The 19,751-nt window shown below is 41.4% G+C and overlaps 1 protein-coding gene and 1 long non-coding RNA gene across 3 annotated transcripts in view; one reads left to right on the plus strand and one right to left on the minus strand.

Annotated features, from left to right (window-relative positions):
- Positions 1-1,958, plus strand: part of LOC309333671 — an 86,820-nt gene extending 84,862 nt beyond the window's left edge. Inside the window, exon 3 of the long non-coding RNA XR_014152661.1 lies at positions 1,948-1,958. This is a non-coding gene — a long non-coding RNA (uncharacterized lncRNA). The remainder of the gene's footprint in view (positions 1-1,947) is intronic.
- Positions 1,959-4,807: 2,849 nt separating this feature from the next.
- Positions 4,808-19,751, minus strand: part of DCX (doublecortin) — a 106,033-nt gene continuing 91,089 nt past the window's right edge. For both annotated transcript variants that reach the window (XM_081847196.1, XM_081847195.1), the window contains exons 6-7: positions 15,439-15,533; positions 4,808-10,398 (exon numbers count right to left, since the gene is read on the minus strand). In XM_081847196.1, the coding sequence (XP_081703322.1) occupies positions 10,342-10,398; positions 15,439-15,533 (152 nt within the window). In that variant the 3' untranslated portion in view covers positions 4,808-10,341. The remainder of the gene's footprint in view (positions 10,399-15,438; positions 15,534-19,751) is intronic.

Below are 19,751 nucleotides of genomic sequence, written 5' to 3' on the forward strand. Positions count from 1 at the left end.
CATGTTCTTATGTAGCTGCATTGTTTTATACTGTCTGGATATCCCATGATTATATTATAGTGTTCTATGTTACTAATCAAGCACTGGTGGGAGTCTTTTCTTTTTGTTTTCCAATGTATTTCTTATCAATCCGGTGTAGCATGAGCAAATTTTTATTATGAAAGTGTGGCCCAGAAGAAAGTAGAAATGAAAACCACTGCTGTAAGGCAGACTGTCAGTATCTGGCGGAAAGAATTCAGTTGCATGCCATATATTTAGGTGTGCACTGTTAATTTTTTTATAGCATTGTATTTTTTCGCCTTGGATTTTATTGTTGTATCTTTTTGCAAACCACTTTTATTTTCATATTTTTTTTACAATCAAGTGGTATATAAATTTTATGAAATAAATAAAATGGCTTGTTCTGTTGCAAATCCACTTTAAAATAATAAAAAAAGTTTTTTTGCAGTTAGGAAAGTGATAGGGAAATCACTAGAAAGCATAGGATAAAAGACTAATGATATAAGCACCCAGCAAGCAAATCAGGATGAATGCTCATTATGGTATAACTCTTCCCTACAAACAAATCAGAACACATGCTCAGTAAAGACTGGGCATTCTAATCTCCTTGTAAGTTTTGTGCAAGCAAATCATGTTGAATTATCAATAAAGAGGTCATCTGGAGGAGCCATACTATAACAGGATGCCTACACAAGGAGAGGGAGAAGTGGAAAGTTGACCTGGCTACCAGAAGTTCTCCAGGTGGGGCAGAGCTGCTATGCTGTCTTCGCAGCAGTGGGTTTCTGTTGCTTACTGGTAGGGGATGAAGTGGTGGGAAGGTTGACACAATGCAAACCCACCGGTGGAGCCAATCTGGTGCTCCCACTTGCATGTCAGCACTCCATCAAAGCCCCCACCACCTTGGCCGTCCCGCTCTTAGTAATCAGCAGTGAACCACCTCCTGGGAAGGTAGCATAGTGGTTCTACTCCATCCAGTGAGCTGCTTCTCCTTGCTATCTTCCAGATCTTACCATCATTTTGCAGACTTGGGGAACCATTAATCTTGAAAACTTTTTTTCATAAGAGCTCACTCTTATCTATCATCTATAGATTGCATCAAGCTACATTCTACTCAGAATAGACCCACTGAAATGAATGATCCTAAATTATCTATGCCAGTGCATCTACCCTGAGTAGGATTGGCATTGCATAAAACTCAGTCCATCTTCTAAGCTGACAACATAAACTGTAATATCAATAGCTGGGATGATCTGCAGTTTAAATGAGAAATTGTCTAACAAGTTATTTCTGCTTTAGAATATGACCTGCTTTGTAGTTACTTGTGAATATGAATGGGGGAGAAAATTGGTTCACATTTTAATGCAGACCTACCTAATTGGCCCTCTCCTCACCCCACAAAAGGTGAATTGTACAGTCAGGCCAAACAGGGTCTGAGACAGGTTCCAAGTTTGGCAGCAGGAGGGAAATGAAAACGAGCTCTGCTGGATAAGACTACAGTTTCACCCACTCTAGCATTTTGTTTCCTACACTACCCAATCATATGCCTTTTGGAAGCCAATTAGCTGGGCATGAAGGCTACAGCCCTCTCACTGTTGTCTCCGAGTAGCTGGCATTCAGTTGCATACTGCCTCTGAACCATAGGGTTTCCATATACCCCTCATGGCTAATAGCCACCAGCAGTCCTATTCTTCTGATGATTTTGTCTAGCCCTTTTTTAAAGCCGTCTAAACTGCTGGCTGTCACCATGGGTAATGACTGTGAATTCCATAAATGAATTGGGTATCTTGTGAAGAGATGTTACACTTGTCCTGAACCAGGAGCACCAATTTTGTTAACTCAGTCATCTGAGCTTCTTGTTTCTGCACAGAGGATTCTTGGGTGGACTCACTGCTCTTTTTGAAAGCATCTTTGCTTTGCCCCTAACCAACTCAAATGGTCAAAATAAAGACCATGAGAAGGGTTGGCACTGCCAGTCTGATAAACAGTTGACAACACTTTTTCTCTTTTAAAACATTTCAGTGATGCAGTTTTTGCTGTATACAAGTTGTGTGGCAGCTGTGGGCTCTTTTTGTGTGATACCCCAGCTGGTTTGACAGGATGTGGAAGCATCCAGGCTGAGGGCACATGAGGGAAATGCTCTTATGGATGTCACCATGCATGAAAAGCCACCGCAGAAAATGCAAGATCTGGAGGCTTTATAGCTATATCCTATCAGGGAGAATATGGTGGAGAGGACAGCTCAGATGGATGTGAAGAGAACAAGTAAAGCCCAAGAAAGGATTTTGCTAAGGAGGAGGAAAGAGGTATAGATTGCAGGAAGGGAATGAAAGAAGGAGGTTCTCTTACCTCATCAAGGACTGAGGAACTGGTATGGAAAGAAAGGGGGGAAAGAGGGAAGATTTAGGGCTTTAAGCTGCAGTGGCAAGCCAAGAGAAGATGCTAGAACTTGGGGAAACTCTACAGATACATAGAAAGAGATCCTGAAATGAAACGTGGTAGCCAAACTTGCTGAGCAAGAGTCTCACCGGAAGATAAGAAACCATCCAGAGTTCTAAATCCTAGGTGTTAATGCCACCCTCTTGTTGAATTTTCCTTTTGAAAGATGGCTGAACATTAGACATCTGCAGCTGGTGTGTGTATGTATGTTAAAACAGAAAGCAAAATGTGACAGCTGCATGGTGAGCAAAACTTCTCTGGGTGTGTTTTTTTAACAAAAAACTTTTAAGTATAGAGCTCCACTTTCTTACATATGCCCTTTCAGCATATATACAGATGTTAGGCGCTCAAATAGCTTTAGGACAGATGGTCATCTCACACTTCTAGCTGCACTCTCACGGAAACGTGCCAAGTCTTAACAGATTTAACTTTAAATATTTACAACCAATTTTGGGTCACTGTAAAATAAAAGCAGAGATGAATGTCCTAAGAGCCAAACTTTATGGGATGGGAGCATTCCATGTTGAGGTTGTGGGATCTGGATCAGGGTTGTAATGGGGCAGGAGTGGGGATAGAATCCATTTCACCAATGCCATGGCCTAAATATGAATCTCCCAAACAAAGGAAAATCCCTTCCCCTCTGCAGTTAATGGCAGCATTAGGGGAAATGATTTAAGTTGGTGAATCAGTATGGGGGGCTATGTCTGTCTGTCTGTTTGTATATAGAGACACTCCATATGTCCTTTTCATTGTGCATTTATGACGATTTGTGCTCATAATGGTATTGGGGCAAAGATACCCAGTCCTGCTTCTAATACTGTTTGTGCCTGCAAAAGCTTTGGGGTGAACATACTATTTTGTTTCCAATCAGTGCATGTCCTGTAACTTCCTGCTGAAATCCTTCCTGCTGAAATCCTTTTTATACCACAAATGTTGCAGGGTGTGTATGTGTTCCATTTTTGTTATAGCATCCTTCCAATGGCAATAACGTTGGGGAAGCATCACAAAACAACTTACAAAGTAGAATGATGTGTGAATGGCCCAGCATAAATCCATCACTAATGCACTATTATTGCACCTGATCTGTTGCATAATACACTTGCAAAACAACCACTAGTCTTAAGCATTTCAGTATCTATTATTTCAATTTCTAGCCCATCCTTCAGAGAGTTAATAGAATTGTAGAGCTGGGAGGGTCGGGAAGGCCATCTTGGCCAACCCTTCCAATGCAGGAATCTCATCCATGATAGATGGCCATCCAGCCTCTGCTTAAAAACCTCCATGGAAGGCCCACCACCTTCCAAGGGAGTCAATTCTACTGTTCTGTTTCTAGCACACCCTTCAGTCAGTTTGTTCCCAGGGTGGGTTAAACATACAAGGCATAACTATCAGTAGCATAGCAGACTTAGACTGTCCCTTATCCCCAATCCTGTAGATTCCAATCCCAATGTTTCATCTAGTCCAGGCATGGCCAAACTTGGCCTTCCAGCTGTTTTGGAACTGCAATTCCCATCATCCCTGACCACTGGTCCTGTTAGCTAGGGATGATAGGAGTTGTAGTCCCAAAACAGCTGGAAGGCCAAGTTTGGCCATGCCTGATAGTCCAACCCCCTGCAATGAATCAGTTAAAGCAGTGTTCCCCAACCTTGGGTCTCCAGCTGTTTTCGGACTGCAATTCCCATCATCCCTGACCACTGGTCTTGTTAGCAAGGGATGATGGGAGTTGTAGTCCAAAAACAGCTGGAGACCCAAGGTTGGGGAACACTGAGTTAAAGAATCGCTGACAGATGTCTGAGACTATGTCTGAGAATATAAATGGACTTGATTTTGGATTACAGCATCCTTTGAATGATTCCAGTTAATCCCTGGTTCAAAGGCACACCTCCTCCAAGGGAAATTTAGCAGTGACTTTTTGCAGCAGAATCAGTGCAGTAGCCTTGTCGTACAGAATTCTGTGTGGAAAATTTAAACAAATTTTAAAAGAGTGAGGAGATGGCAGACTGTTGTTTGAACCCTGCTATATTCGGCCAAAAGCCCTGCTATATTAGGCCAAAGGCTCATCTGGTCCAGCCTCCTGTTCTCACAGAAGACAACCAGATGTTCCACTGGGAAGCCACAACACAACAGAGCACAACAGCACCCTCTCCACTCTTGATCCCCAGAAACTGGCAATCAGAGACATATTGCCTCCGACACTGGTTATAGGGCTTGCCTTACCATTAGGCAGAGTAAGGCAATTGCCTCATTCAGGAGATGGTGCACCTTGGATCCCCCTGGCAATTACTGTTGTGAGCCACAGGTCTCTCGGGCACCTCTTAAACCAACCTGCTGCCCTCAGGTGTGGTGGAGAGTAATATCACATTGTTGTCAGTATTTCAGTAAGATTCATCTGCCAGTTCAGTCAGCTTCTGCACTGAATGGGATGGTGGGGGTGGTACTTCCTTGTCCTTTGCCTCAGGCCAGCCTTGTGTTTGGCAATGGTTTATAATTAATTTTACATAAGAACCTGATACTGGGGGAATAGGGAGCCGATGAACAACCCCAGCAACTACCTAGAACTATTTCACCCTTTATGTACACAGGCAGCTCCACTTACTGGGCAAAAATGGGAAACCACTAAGAACAGAAGTCCTGTACCTGGATCAGGTCAGTGACCCATCTAGTCCAGCATTCTGTTCTCACAGTGGCATCTGCCTGTGGAGAATCTGAAAGCAGGACGTGAGCACAAGAGCACACTCCCCTCCTGTGGTTTCCAACAAGTGCGATTCAGAGGCATGCTGCCAGTGACAGTGATTAGATCAGAGGTTTCTGAGCTGTGTTACAGGAACTTCTGGAGGTCCTTTAGAACTTAGTCACAGTTGTTCAGTGAAAAAATAAGTAATAGCAGCCAGGCATTTCCTAGAGCTTGCCATCTGTTCCCAATCTTCTGGCATTTTCTCTAACTGCAGAAGAATGTTGTGTGTGCTCTAGGGAGCCCATGGCTCAGCTTGGGGTAGTCTCAACAACATGCCCAATGGTGGTGCCTGCAGGTGCCTGCGCAAGCCACTCAATAAATGCTAGACGGCCATTATAATGTCACTTGTGGCCCTAATGTAGCATCAGTCAGAGGTATTGTGGGAAATGAAACATTCAATTCAAAGTAAAACAGGCCTTCAGGACTCCCAATGCTCAGCATTTATCAGAGCACCACTGCTGCCCAGCATAAAACCATCAAATAAGCCTGCTACAGGAGCACTGGCAGTCCATCAGCAAACACTTTGCCAAACATGAAGCTAGCCCCAGTTCCAAGGTTTACTTTCAGTTCACATGGGATGATAGTGAGGCCCCACAGACCTGTCCAGTTGTTGTTTTTTGTGTGTACAATATTTGCACCCTAGAACACGCACAGCATCCTCTGAAATGTAGAGGTTCCTCAAGAGATTAGCCAATGTAGAAATGGTTCTCCCCAGAGATATGGAAAACCACCCTCCTAGACAGTCACTGCTGGGTTAGTGTTAGTGTTGAGACCACCCACCTCATGTGCTTGCATCAATGAATCAGGTATAAGAGAAGTGCCCTGTAATCCTTCTTTCTTTCTTTTCAAATAACCTTTCCAAGAGTTAAGAGCTGAACACACCTAGCATTGTACACACTGCTATTCTGCATGCATTTTTTATTTTTATTTTTGTATAAAGACTCATGCAACATCAACTATACAGGCAGTTTTACATCCGACATGGTCACTGATTTCTACCTACAGTTCAAGAACGTTTACCTGAAGAATTGCTTCTAAAACCTGGGAGTCTGGCCCTTTACCCTGTTTCACTTTTGCAGGTCTGAATGGCTTTTCTTTTCCTTGTGGGAAAAAAAGATCTACCTTCTCTTTCCACTAGGCTGCTGTATATTTGCTTGCTGATGCAATGCGTGGCAACACAAACTATTACAAAAGCCTCATCTTGCCAGGCCCTTATTCAGAAGAGCGATGTGCATTATTGGAGCACATCAGGCAAGGGAGTCCATATTGGTCCAGGCTCTCAGATACGCTACTATTAAGTGCAATCAAAGAAAAATGCCTATATCTGTATTACTTGTTTAAATAAACACATTGTTGTTGGTAAATGGGAAACATACTCCATGTAAACAATGTTCTACTTAAGAATATAAGAAAAGCCCTGCTGGATTGGACCAAAAGCCCAACATTCTGTCTACCAACAGGGGCCAGCATCTGGAAAGCTTACAAACAGGTGATGTCAACAGCTTTTCCCAACTGTTTGCCTCCAGCATTTGACATTCAGAGGTTTATTGCCTCTGGGGTTACATGTAGCTATTGTGGCTAATAGCATTACCCATATAGCTTTGTCTCCTGTGGACATGATGAAGAGGGGAGAACAGAGTATAACATTCAAAAGACTACAGTATTCCTGCCAATCATAGGCTCAGTTTTTGGGCCTTGCACAAAACCAGCAACCAAATGGACTGTACCCAATTGTGCGTAGGATCTGTTTTGGGGGGTAGGGGACAGGAAGAGGAGAGGTGGTGTGTGTTCTGTATTGCGGATCATTTTCTTCCTGCTTATTGAAATAGTGAAGATTGGATTGTACATTATTACAAAGACCTTTAGTTCCTGGATGGAGAAATATTTGCATTATTCCTCCATATTACTAAGGAACAGTGCTATGGTGGAGTACTGCTTCCCTATCATATTATAACAGAAACAATTCCTCAGTTCCACATTCATCCAGTGCATGCCCCCGGTCACACTTTGAGGGGCAATTGGGAGCAACCTATCAAGACTGAGAGGAGAGAGAACAGGAGATCAAACAAAACACATCTCCAAGTAGACTGGAGTGTGGGCTTAAGCAGTTCACAATCTATGCTACGCTCATGCCCAGGATTCAGAGCCTCATATGGTACACAGTGCCCCTCTGTGAGGAGTGAGGTCAGTGAGCATACAGAGTTTGCTGCTTCTGGTGCTGACAACTGTGGGTATGAACTGGCTGTGTGTCAGGGCCACTTGGCAGCTTTAGCAAGCAACAGTGCCTTCTAAGTTAACCCCAAGAAGCCATCACTGGAATTGACCAAAGAAACCTGACAATCTTTCCAAAGTCTTCCTCAATACTAGTCCCTAGGAGGTCATAGACAGCACTTTCCCACCAGATGATTCAAAAATATTTAACAGAATCAACGAAAGGACTCACTGGCCAACCCTCCCAATCCCTCCCCATGAGGTAGAGAAAGTATTACTGTCCTTATTTGACAGATACGGTAAATTGAGGCACAGAGAAATTAAGAGACCTGCTCCAATTCATACACCAGATCTGCCAGATATCAAACACACACTGGAATTTTTTTTTCCTGTAGGCCTTCCCTATGCTTTGTCCTTAAAGCCAGCCTTCTCCACAGTGATCTGACCATTGAACTTACATGAATGCTGAATCTTCTGAACCAAAGTTTAGATAGCTTTGGCCAAACAATGGCATAGAGGTAAGGAAACCCTAGGTTTTAACTGCTTAATTCAACAAAGGGTAGATCCTCACTTGCCCTTGTGATGCAGGGTCTCTACTAAAACTGCAGCCATTGGGTAGTCTGAAACCTTCTATTTTAAAAATAAAACAAAACTGCAAGCTTGGCTTATCCACATTGCCACATGAATCACAAAGATGCCAGTGGTAAGGAATGCAAAAGATAACCACCAAATACCAACTTTGGGCCAAGCATTGTCTTCCTCTAATAGCCAAAAGTTGTTGTAGAGTTAAGTACCCCAGTGTGAAGTATTATTTATTATTAGAAATTTCCATATGCCTTTCGACTTTATGCAAATTGCCCAAGGTGGTTCACAAAATGAAATTGCAAAATGAAAACATAACCTTATCAAAAGTACAATTGCTGCAATACATTCTAAACTCACAACGGTTTGCAAATGAATCTAAAGGAGAGTGGGGAAAGCAATCCCCAAGGTTGGTTATATGGGTATTGCTCTGGTAACATTTTGCAAGATTATGGAGAGCTTATTCCTACAAATAAGGAATAATGCAATGCACAGTATTATCTGGTATGTGTATCCAGACCCAGTAAATAAAATGGCCAGGTCTGTATAAAACTGTGAACTTTGCATCAATGATTATTTTTTAAAAATTGAATGGATTCCTTTTCTTCCCACTTCACTATAATGCACTGCTTCAAGATAAAAGTTTATAATACCGTATCATGAACATTCTAACAGTTCTACAGTCTGAGCATCTGGCCATAGTTAGAATTATTGAAATACAGAAAATTAAAAACATAACCTTAAGCATGTTACAAACACTCTCAAAATATTAACCATTTTGAATTAATTGCGATATCCCTCCCCCACCCCATGCAGACCCCTCCCATTTTATGAACCTCTGATGTCAGTTTGGCAGTGACTTCAGAACACTTACTGTGTTGAACTTTTTTTTTGTATATTTTAAAATTTTGTTTCTTTTTTAAAGCAAAAGAAAGTCACCGGCTTTCTTTTTTTAAAAAAAGGATATTGAAGAACTGACTCTAAGACACAGCTAACATTATTTGTTTTCCTCTATAAAAGTTGTATGGATTTCTCGTTATTAAAAATTAATAATAAGCTGAAGGTGTTAGACCTGAAAACAATTTTTTTCACAGTGTTTTCAGTGTTGGCTGTTTGCAAGGCATTGATAGTCTCCACAGAGATAGAGAGATACCATTTCAGTAACTTCATATCAACCAGACCATGTTTATTGCTGGTCATATGTATGTATATATAAATGTATGTATATGTGTGACCAATGGCCTCAAAGCAGAGGGCACTGAGGGGCAGTGGAGCCATCACCTCTGCAGCCATGGAGTGCCTCAGGACCAGGGCTGGTTCCATCTGATCAAAAATGTGGGGGGGGGGGGAGGTTGATGGTGAGGATGGGCAGGTGGTAGGACTTGAGTATAGGTGGAAGACAAAGGATTTGAGGATAGGGCCAAGGTGCTCAGGTGAAAGGAAGCAAAGACAGGGCTGAGAGCATGGATATGGTGGGGTGTTGAGGTGAAGAGAAGGAAAAGATGGGGCTTATGTGATTTGGAGCAATTGAAGAGAATATGGTAGGGTGAGGGGATGAGGCCGAGGTGAGTTTTGCTCAGCTGAGGTGGGTTGGGAGATTGAGGTGCAACTGAGGGAGAGGAAAAGATGGAGAGCAGAGTTGGCAGGCAGAGCCAGCAGGGTGGCTTCCCAAATCCCACCCAGCTAAAACAACTTTGTGTGTTTATTAGAACATATCCCTGTGTCCTATTTGAGGAGAAAATAACGATATGTAGCTCTTTATTTCTTAGCATTGTCCAATCACCCTTGTACTTATATGGATGTTCACAAAGAGACAAGAGTTGCCTCCCACTGGCTGTGAGTTAACATCAGACAATATGCAGGTGTTAAACTCAGAGACCCAGCATTGGAAACAGGTCTGCTTTTGCAGTGTTGCTGGTATTCATTGGTATTTGGGGGCGGGGAGGTGCTGGTGGATAGACCTGTTTCCACTTTTGGGCTTTGGACAGAGTTGCTAATGGAACATTTGCAAAAGAAAGTTGTCACCTGACCGGCAGTCAAATAAAAAAAGCCAGAACATTATAGGGGTTTTTTTTTAAGAAAAGGAAACGCTTGGGCTAAAATGTGTGAGAAGAGCATGAGGATTCAAGCCTTCTGACTTCAAGCTGCCAATAATGGCCACTTATCTTTCCTATGAAATTACTCAGATGATCGGTATCCCTTTATCTCTGTGGATTCATAGGTGTTGGTTTTGTGGCACAGAGGAGAAATATAGGAAAGGAAAAGAAAAGACATAACTTTTGTATCCTTGGATTTGCACCAGTGACCTCTCTGCTCCTTTTGGCAGAAGTGTGGTGCTATATCTAAAATGGAGTGTGGACACAGGGAAGGGGGTTTCTTTACATGGAGTCTCCAAGGGAATCAGAGTCGTCCAAGGATAGAGGCAGGTACAAGTCCTGTAAGGAGAAAGGGAAAACGTGTTAACTCCCACAATTAGCCTCTTCTGCATCAATGAGGAACTGCTTCAGTGACTCAGTGCACAAATAATCATTGCAGACTTAGGCCCAATCTGCAGTATACATTTAAAGCAGTGTCATACCACTTTAAACATGGTTTTCCCAAAATAATCCTGGGAACTGTAGTTTGCTAATGGTACTGAGACCTCTGTTCCTCTTACAGAGTTACAATTCTCAGAGTGGTTTAAAAATCTATTCCTCTTTCCAGAGAATTATTATTTTAACCCAAATCTTTTTTTAAACTGCTGCTTCCCCTCCCTTCATTGCCATCTCCTGACCACTGTACTCAAACCTCTTCCATTGTTAAAAAATGCTACTTTTCTCTCTCACTTTTGCTCCATTCTTACTTTATTCAAACCTCTGCCATTGTCTGAAACTGCCATTTTCCCTCTGTGTCTTTCCATCTCCACTTTACTCAAACTTCTGTCATTGTTTAGAACAGCCACTTCTTCCCCTTTCAGTGTACCATCCTTCTCACTATACTGAACCTTCTCTGTTCCATTCCTCAGCTGCCTCATGTGAGAGAGCTAAAGGATGCAGGGTCCTCAAATATTCCATTGTATTAAGGTACTTTACTCAAACCTTTGCTGTTGTTTAAAACCATTATTTTCCTCTCAGCTTTCTCTATCCTTGCTGTATTCAAGCATCTTCTGTTGCTCTAAAACACCACTTTTCCCTTCTCGCTTTCCCCCACCCTCATTTCATACAAAATCAGGATTGTGATGTGGCACTATACATCCTGAAATGGGAGCTACATGATGACAGCCTTACATTTTTATGTATATAGGAAGATATCTGCCTCTGTTGGTGAACTATTTTTTCACATGATCCACCTGTCACTGCAAATGAGAACAACGCCATCACTCTATGTTTGTAGATGAGTTTGCATGCAATACCATGATCCGTCATAGGAGCATGAGAGGGAGCATGGGATGGAAAATTAGAAGACCCTAGAGCTGCTACAGGCAGTCCTGGCCCAGAAGGCTACTGTGACAGCACTAGCAAAATACAATTATACAGTACTTTGCAGCTGGCAGAATAAGGCATTAATCTCAACATTTTTAAAAAGTGTCCTTATAAGGGAATAGCAAAATGCCTGCTAAAGCTTTGTAATTATCTGCATGTCTTTCATTGCTTAATGGAGTAGAAATGCCAGTATTTGAGCATTTTGATGAACAAAAAAGATACAGTGGGGTGCTTGGTATGCCCAGTTTCCACTTGCTTGTGGATAGAGACACACACGCCCCACCCCTAGTTCCAGTAAGTAGTGATGTTGCCAAAGTCCAGATTTTCTGGCTCCATAGTAGGAATTTGGGTGGCAAGTACAGTTTGATCCAAACACAGCCTCTAAAAGTTCTTTTCTGTCTTTAATGGTTTTCCTGTGTTTCAAACACAAACTTTTTATAGTGCCAGGGATTGAATTTGGGATCTTTTGCATGCAAAGCATATGCTCTACTGCTGAGCATGTTTCCAGAAGTTCCCCAAATTTTGATGAAGCTTTTCTCCATATTTCACTTTAAATTCTAAGCACAAAGGAAGAGGTCTGCTGGAGTCATGACCTTCTAAGGAGTCCTGTCAATCTTACATTCGGACATTTAGCCCAGTGTTGCAAGGCACAAGTATCTCTCAGATTGTTAACTAGAACAAGAAGGTGTGAACATATAGCACCAGTTCTGGATTAACACCAGTTTAGGATGCCTTTCCTGACCTCTAGCCCACTTCCTGAACTGCTCTTCATCTTCCTAGGGACCAAGTGGTCATGAGTGCTGTTACAAGGGCATCTTTAGCAGCGTTAGAGAATTTGTCACTCCAATGCCCATCTGTCCCAGTCAGCATAGAGAGTAGTCAGGGATGACAGTTAGCAAATGGGGCTACCTTTGAAGACTGTGGAAACTACAGCTACTGAAGATGTGGCAGCTAGATGGTTAACTACGAAAAGAAGGCATGAGCATATAACACCTATTCTGTCCTAACAGCACTGGTTGCCAGTTGGTTTCTGGGTTCCACTCATAGTGCTATGTTTGACCTTTAAAGCTTTATATGACTCAGGACTACTGTACCTAAAGGACCGCCTTTCCCCATATAAACCTGTCAAGAATCTGAGATCATTATCTGAGGCTCTTCACTGCATGCAACCTCCAATGGAGTGTGGGGAAAAGAAAATAAGCCTTCTCTCTAGTAGTCTCCTGTTTATGGAATAGTCTCCTCAGGGAGGACCACCTGGCACAAACCTTAAAATTGTTTTAGTGCCAGGATTTTTTATTTTAATTTACTGACATGCTCTGCACTTTGTATATTTGCATTTTCAATTCTCTGTACTTTGATGTTTCAAAAGCTGCTTTTGGTGCAGCTCATTGTGTAAAAAGCGGCATACAAGTAAACTCAGTCATAGAAGCATAGAATGTTAGAGTTGGAAGAGACCCCAAGGGCCATCTAGTCCAAACCCCTGAAATGCAGAAATCTCAACTAAAGCATCCATGACAGATGGCCATCCAACATCTGCTTTAAAACCTCCATGCAAAGAGAGTCCACAACCTCCTGACCATTCAGGTGTGAAGCGGCTTGGACAGGGTCCTAGAGTCCTCCTTCCTCCTTCCCAAAGCTGGGCAAGCACTTAAACTGGCGTTGTAAGGGCTGTGGGGACAGCAACAATTGCCCTCCTGCAGGGCTTCATATAACTAAGGTCTGCCCCTGATACTGTATTGTTAAATCTTCAGTGAGTGCATTTAAAGAACCCAAACCTCATCCTAGCTACCCAAAACCTTCTGTAAGCTGGTAACAGCACCTGCTCCACCATGGTCCACTACAGCCTACAGGTGACATAGTTGGAGTACCTCCCTTTTTCATAGCCTTTCTGATGCTGATCTTTCCTTGAAAATCTACACCTTCCAGAAAGTTAAACAGACAGGTGAAAAAATGAAATGCTATGTGGATGGAATGCTGATGAAATGTGGGGAATGAATAGGTTTAGAACCTAAAACCTTTACTTTTGGTTTCATTGGTGAGCAGAGAGAGCTTGTGGTACTGTGTTTCAGAACATATTTCTGCTACAGTTTCAATCAAAACCACCATTCAAATGAAGCCCCAGGAATGTTGAAAAAAATCATCATTAGTGATGGATGCAGTTAATACATAGAACCATCACATTCATTTCAGTTCCTTTAGATTCATGTATAAGCATCACTTGCTCAAAGGAACTTTTATTGCCCCTGAACTGTCGTCCTTTTCACTGATCTTAAGAAGACATTGTAGAGGTTCACCAGGGTCTCACTTGGCTGTATCTCATTATGATGGCAGCAGAAAGTTCCTATAGAAAATATACAGTGGGAAAAATCTGGGCAGAGGAAACACACACAATTAGGATTCGAATTTTTTTTTTTATGTAAACTACCATCTCTGAAAGCTCCTGCTGACTGACTGTCCTTATTAAGGGCTGGTTTGCACAATACTTTTTCGGTCCCTGCAAGCATTCATGTGGAGAAATAGAGTGTTAACGAGTCAGAGAAAGAGAAGTCAGGAAATTGCAACAAACCTGTAATTAAAGCCTGTATTTAGGGAGTCTACCCTCATGGGTCCAATACGAAACGTATCCAGATTAGTTATTTAGAATAATCTAAATAGGTCCAGAGGTCTGGAGAGGATGTTTTGGAAATTGATCAAGTTTATTAATCTGGATAATTTATGAAGGAGATTTCCTGAGGTGGGATGTTTGCTCATCCCAAATCAATGGAAATCATTTGCAGTAATGTATAACTGGCAACAATTTCCATGGTTTGGGGGCTTGGGGGGGCGGAGTGCCACAACAATGATGAGGGTATTCTTAGGCCATTGTCTGGAGTAGAAAGTGACTATGATCACAACATACAAAGTATCTATTCTTAATCAATCAACACTTTCCATTCATTTCAGCTTTCATGATACAATATGCCTTATTTCCTGCTCACCCAAGAAATACAACAGATGACTATATCTGCTGTACATATAAATGAAGATGAAAGAATGTACTTTCCAGAATGACAATCATTTTTATAAAGTATCTCTGTCTGTATAGATATTTGAAAACATTAGATATCATGCACAAACACATGTATGTGTACGTGTACACATACACACACACACACACACACACTGTATGTTTGTTTTCAAAGGATTTCAGTAAGCCTTACATTTTACAACAATCCTGGAAGGTCAATACACTATTCTTGCTAAAATGTAGATGGACAGCTGAGACTAATGACTCATTCAGACTTCCTTTTGTGTTGCATTTCTAGGCACAGCCCCAGGCTTTAAAGCTCCATGTCCAAACAGTTTTGTTTTGGTTTTTTGTCCCAGCACTTTCCCTGGGAGAATCCATGTTTTGCCACCGAATCGAAGCAAACGGCAATTGGGTTTTCTATGCATTGCTATTTGCTCCAATTCAATGGTAAAACACAGAACCTGGACAAAAAAAACCGCACTTGGACACAGAGGTTTAAAGAGTGGGTCTGTGCCTGGAAAGCATGGCGCAATAGGAATTCTGTATGAGGGCTCATCCACTTCCACTTTCCTCATGCCTAGAAAGCACAAGTCTGAGCTGTTTCCCACTTGTCCTGTGCTTTCTAGGCATGGCTTCAAGTGGTTTTGCCTTTTCCTTGCTCACTCTTAAGTGCTAAATTGGAGCAAACATCAATCTGCAGAAAACCCAATTTGCTCCAATTCAGCGCTGAAGATCAGGTTTCCCCAGGGGAAACCAGCACAGAAGAGTGGGTGAGCCCTAACAGTTGATTGCACCACCAACCAAAATGTCAGCCCCATGCAGAATCAAGCATAGAGATCCTTTATAGTTACTAGACTGCAGCTGAGCCAGTGACAGCCTTACCACCATTTGGCTATTTCCAGTGGAGCAGTCCAGGTACTCCTCCCGCCCTCACAAACTCTTTCAGTGGTGCAGGCAGGTAATAATCATGTAGGAGGTTTAGTAAGGTATAAGAAACGTAATACCTTGTGCTTACGGAGGCTCCCTGGGCTGGTGGGTGTGGAGATTGGAGACTGCTTCGATTTGGGTGTGGACAGTTGGCTGCTTGATGTTCCATTGGCTGTACAAAGCAAAGGAGAAATCAGCAATGAACAAAGACAATATATATATTTTAATGCCTATTCAGTTTCCCATTGAAACGTTCCAGTTTATGAAGCATAATTCCAAAATAAAACTTTTAAATCATGATTTGCTGGTTCAGATGAAGTTTCTTTTCCAACCTCGCAGTTGAGGTATCTGTCTGTCTGTCTACACATCTTTTGCTTTGCAAGTAGCAGGTCATGTTTTTGAAAACATGACTTAGGTGCTGCAAGAAGGATAGGAAATGCTGAGTTTGAAACAGTTTTGATTGAATTATTTTTATTTATTGAATTTAAATCCTTCCTTTCCTTCCAAAGAAAGATAAGATTGGAGCTGAAAATTGTGCACTTTAAATTTGCACTTTAACACTTCTTTAACTTTCATCAGCACAATGCACTTTTGCAAAATCACAAAAAGGTATTATTCCACAAAAGGAGAAAAAATCCAGGCCAGTACATCTTCCATAGAAAATCTTTATATGTCATTAGCAGATAACCTTAGCAGTTTCCCCTCCCCTTTTTACTTATCTATAACTTTGTGAACACATCAGTGTATTTTGTCCCACCTGGAGTTGAACAGCAATTATTTCTCTTTGTCCCCAATTCTTGCCAACATATCTTGTCCTCAGTAAGATGGTAAACCTGTATCCTAGTGGTACCTCTTTAGGTGGCAACTCAGCAGCACATACAAATCAATACTCCTGTATACAGTCATACCTTGGAAGCTGAATGGAATCTGTTCCGGAAGACTGTTTGACTTCCAAAACATTTGAAAACCAAATTGTGGCTTCTGATTGGCTACAGGAAGCTCCTACAGCCAATCAGAAGCCACAGAAACCCCATCAGATGTTCAGGTTCCAAAAGAACATTCGCAAACCAGAACAATCACTTCCGGGTTTGCGGCGTTCGGGAGCCAAAACGTCTGGGTTCCAGGGTGTTCGACAACCAGGGTACGACTGTACCAAAAAATAAATATATATTTAAAAATCCCTCCATACTGAAAGCTGGGTGTCAGGCAAAGGGTTCTGCCCTAGCTAGTTTTCTATGTGCATGGATTTATTTATACAGTATATGCATTTGTACAGAGAAGTATTCAATCATGTGAGGTACTATCTATAGATAAAGTTGTAGCTCAGTGGCAGAGCACATTCTTTACACACAGAAGGCCCCAGTTTCAATCCTTGATATATACGTTGAGTTGGGAAAAACTGTTACCTGAAACCCTAAACTGCTCTTGCCAGTCAATGTAGATACAATATTGAGCTGGGCGGACCAAAGGTCTGACTTGAGTCACATCCACATCATACATTCAAAGCACATGGCTTCACCCAAAGAATCCGGGGAACTCATAAGAGCTAAAGCTCCCATAATCCTTAACAAACAATAGTTCCTATTTTTCTTTGGGGTGAGGTTCTATGTGCTCTGAATGTTCAAGGAAAATTCCCCAATATGTTCTCAACTTGGCTTCCTAAACTATAAATACAGGTTTACCAGCTCTGAGAGAAGTAGGCTTAAGTCTACGAAGAAACTCTCTTCTTTCTATCACATGTGCTATAACAGCAATGTATATGTATGCCTATATTAATACATATGCTTAAATTAGGATTGGTGGATTATTCTTATTGTTAATGTGAGTGGATCTTTCATTCTTTCTTTCCTTTCTGTCTGTTATATTTGCAATAAGAATTGTGTGAAACGCCATGAAGCTCACCTGTTGATCTTAGGTCAAAAACGCTCACATTAACCTGCCTCATAGAGTAGTTGTAGAGAACATAAAATGGGGGACGGGGAGGCAAATAGGGGATGAGGGCAGGAAAACAATGCAATATTTGCTACATTATATACAGACCAAAGCATTAAGTAATAATCTAGAAGTCTCCTTTGCAGACTATCCAGACCGCAATAGATCCACTTGTAATAAGGATTCTTGGTAAACATTCAAAAGATCAAGCCAGGCTGGCATTCTGTGGATGTTTTGCTAGATCTTGCAGTCTTGTGAAAACGCATCCCTTTCTCTGCAGGCCTTTAGGGAAGCAATGAATGAGAAGCGTCCATCCAGATTCTCATTGGCTAAAAGATCGTGCCTTCCCCATTCAGGCTCAGCCTGCTAGACACTAGCATGAGAAGGTCATGTTTTAATTTAAAATCAATGTCCTATGGATCTTCCCCCTGGTACTTGCAAAGGGCATGGGAATGTTAATTGGCCTTAAAGCAACATGGAATCCTCTCCACATCACACAACGAAGGTTTGATATAGCTAGGAAGCTGAGGTTGGAAAGTCAACTGGCAAAGACCAATTAGTACAAACTAGTGCTGAGCTAAAAAAATCCCCCTAATTTTTGTAAAATTCTCTGCCCACCACGAAAGAGGAATTATTTATTCCTGCTTTGAACATGCTATGAGGTGCTTGATGATGTGTGTGTGGTGTGTGTTTTCTTTATATTTGCCCTCATTCCCTGAACTCCACAATCTCCCTGACTGTCCTTTCTGGAAAGCCGATGAGGATTTTATACAATGACATGAGCTTTCCCAGAAAATGAGGGAACCAAACCTGTGGTATGCAGACCAATAAAATCTCTCACCGCTTGGAGATGAAAAAGTATGTATGTAGCAATATTTTACAGAAGTGTTCGAATATGGATCAAATAAGAAAGTGTATTATTTGTAGTATTTGGGACAATTTACATATTTTATTGAAAGAATAGAATTCAGTTTATATTTTGGTTTCGTCTTGGTTGCAAAATGATTCCACTGTTTTTGAAAGTAGTTCTAGCTTCTTTTTGCCTCCCCTACGTCTAATTAGATGCATTAGCTTTATTAAAAGTAGGGCGTTTGAGGCCTTCCTTTGTATTGATCTTCATTATAGAAAATGATTAATTTTCCTAATGGTGTCATTTTGGTTACACTTGGGGAGTCTTTGCTCTCTCTCTCTTTTTATTTGGGGGTGTCTCTTACATCACCTTTGAGAACACCTGATCTAGGTTGAGCCATGAAAGAAATCTCCTTTTGTCACAGTATAGTTACAATTCTTGATTGGTTTGTTATTTGCTGTAATGAAAATCTGCACGGGCATTTAAAAAAAATGTTTTTGATAGACCCATTGAAGTTAATAGACATGACCAACATAGGACCATTCATTTTAAAGGGTCTGATCTGATTACATCCTAGTAGGATGCAACACTCTGCCACCAATAAATACATTTAAACTTCTCTGTAAACTATCTTTTAGTACTGATATATATTGGGATGAAAAATACATCTAACTGAAAGATGCTACGTTTGTTTTTTGAAGGGCTGGCTAAGAAGCAAGCTTTGATCATATCTGGGTATGACTTCAGACTGATGCATGAAATAATAGCAGAATGAATAGGTCATTATGGTTCAAATAAAACTTGGAAGTGGGAATAAATAACACTGCTTGAAAGCAATCTTATGAGATCTCATTTTAAAGACTCCAAGCTTCTCTATTAAAAACAGAACATTTCCCTGTTTCTCATAATCCACAGTGCAGCTGATCACTTGTGAATGCTTTGGGTCAAGTAATTGCTTCTTACATTAGGTCCTCATGTACTTTTAAAGGGGTTGGAGCCCACTAAAAGCATAAGAGGGGAGGGGCCAGATTAATGAAATGGAGTATCCAGGAAAGGGGTATGTAGTAGCTCTGCAGGAATCCATGCTATAGCATGATGTTGCAGGTAACACTTGTTTCAGTCTATTGGGGTCTTTGTTGATTTATTGTTACAGTAGAGATTGTGGATTGATATACAGTACTGTGGTCAAGTGGCTTACTTTAAAGAGGGCAGCCCTCTATTGGAAGGGCTGCCAGGTTCAAGCCTGGATTAAAAAGAAAGAAGGGAAAGAAGAGGGGAGGGGCCTTGAAGTTGCCCATCCACAGTAAGCAACTGGACAGCAGACTAATCAGGCGCACAAGCCACCAGGTCACACTCTGCCCCCACTGTGGTGAAATGGATTGCATCTTTACATCTGTACATATTCTATTCAATTATATCTTTACATTTTACGTTTGCATCTTTGTATAAATGAACCTGTGCAAATTCAATGCAAATCCTTCTTCCCCTCTGTTTTATTTAAAAAGATTTATAAATCACTTAATATCTAAGTGTTGTACAATATAAATTTAGCAATGCATTACTGAATACCCTAGCATTTTGTTGTTGCTGTTTTGTGATGCATTTTTG

Source organism: Podarcis erhardii (assembly GCF_964252035.2).
Source record: "Podarcis erhardii genome assembly, chromosome: Z".
Lineage (NCBI taxonomy): Eukaryota > Metazoa > Chordata > Lepidosauria > Squamata > Lacertidae > Podarcis > Podarcis erhardii.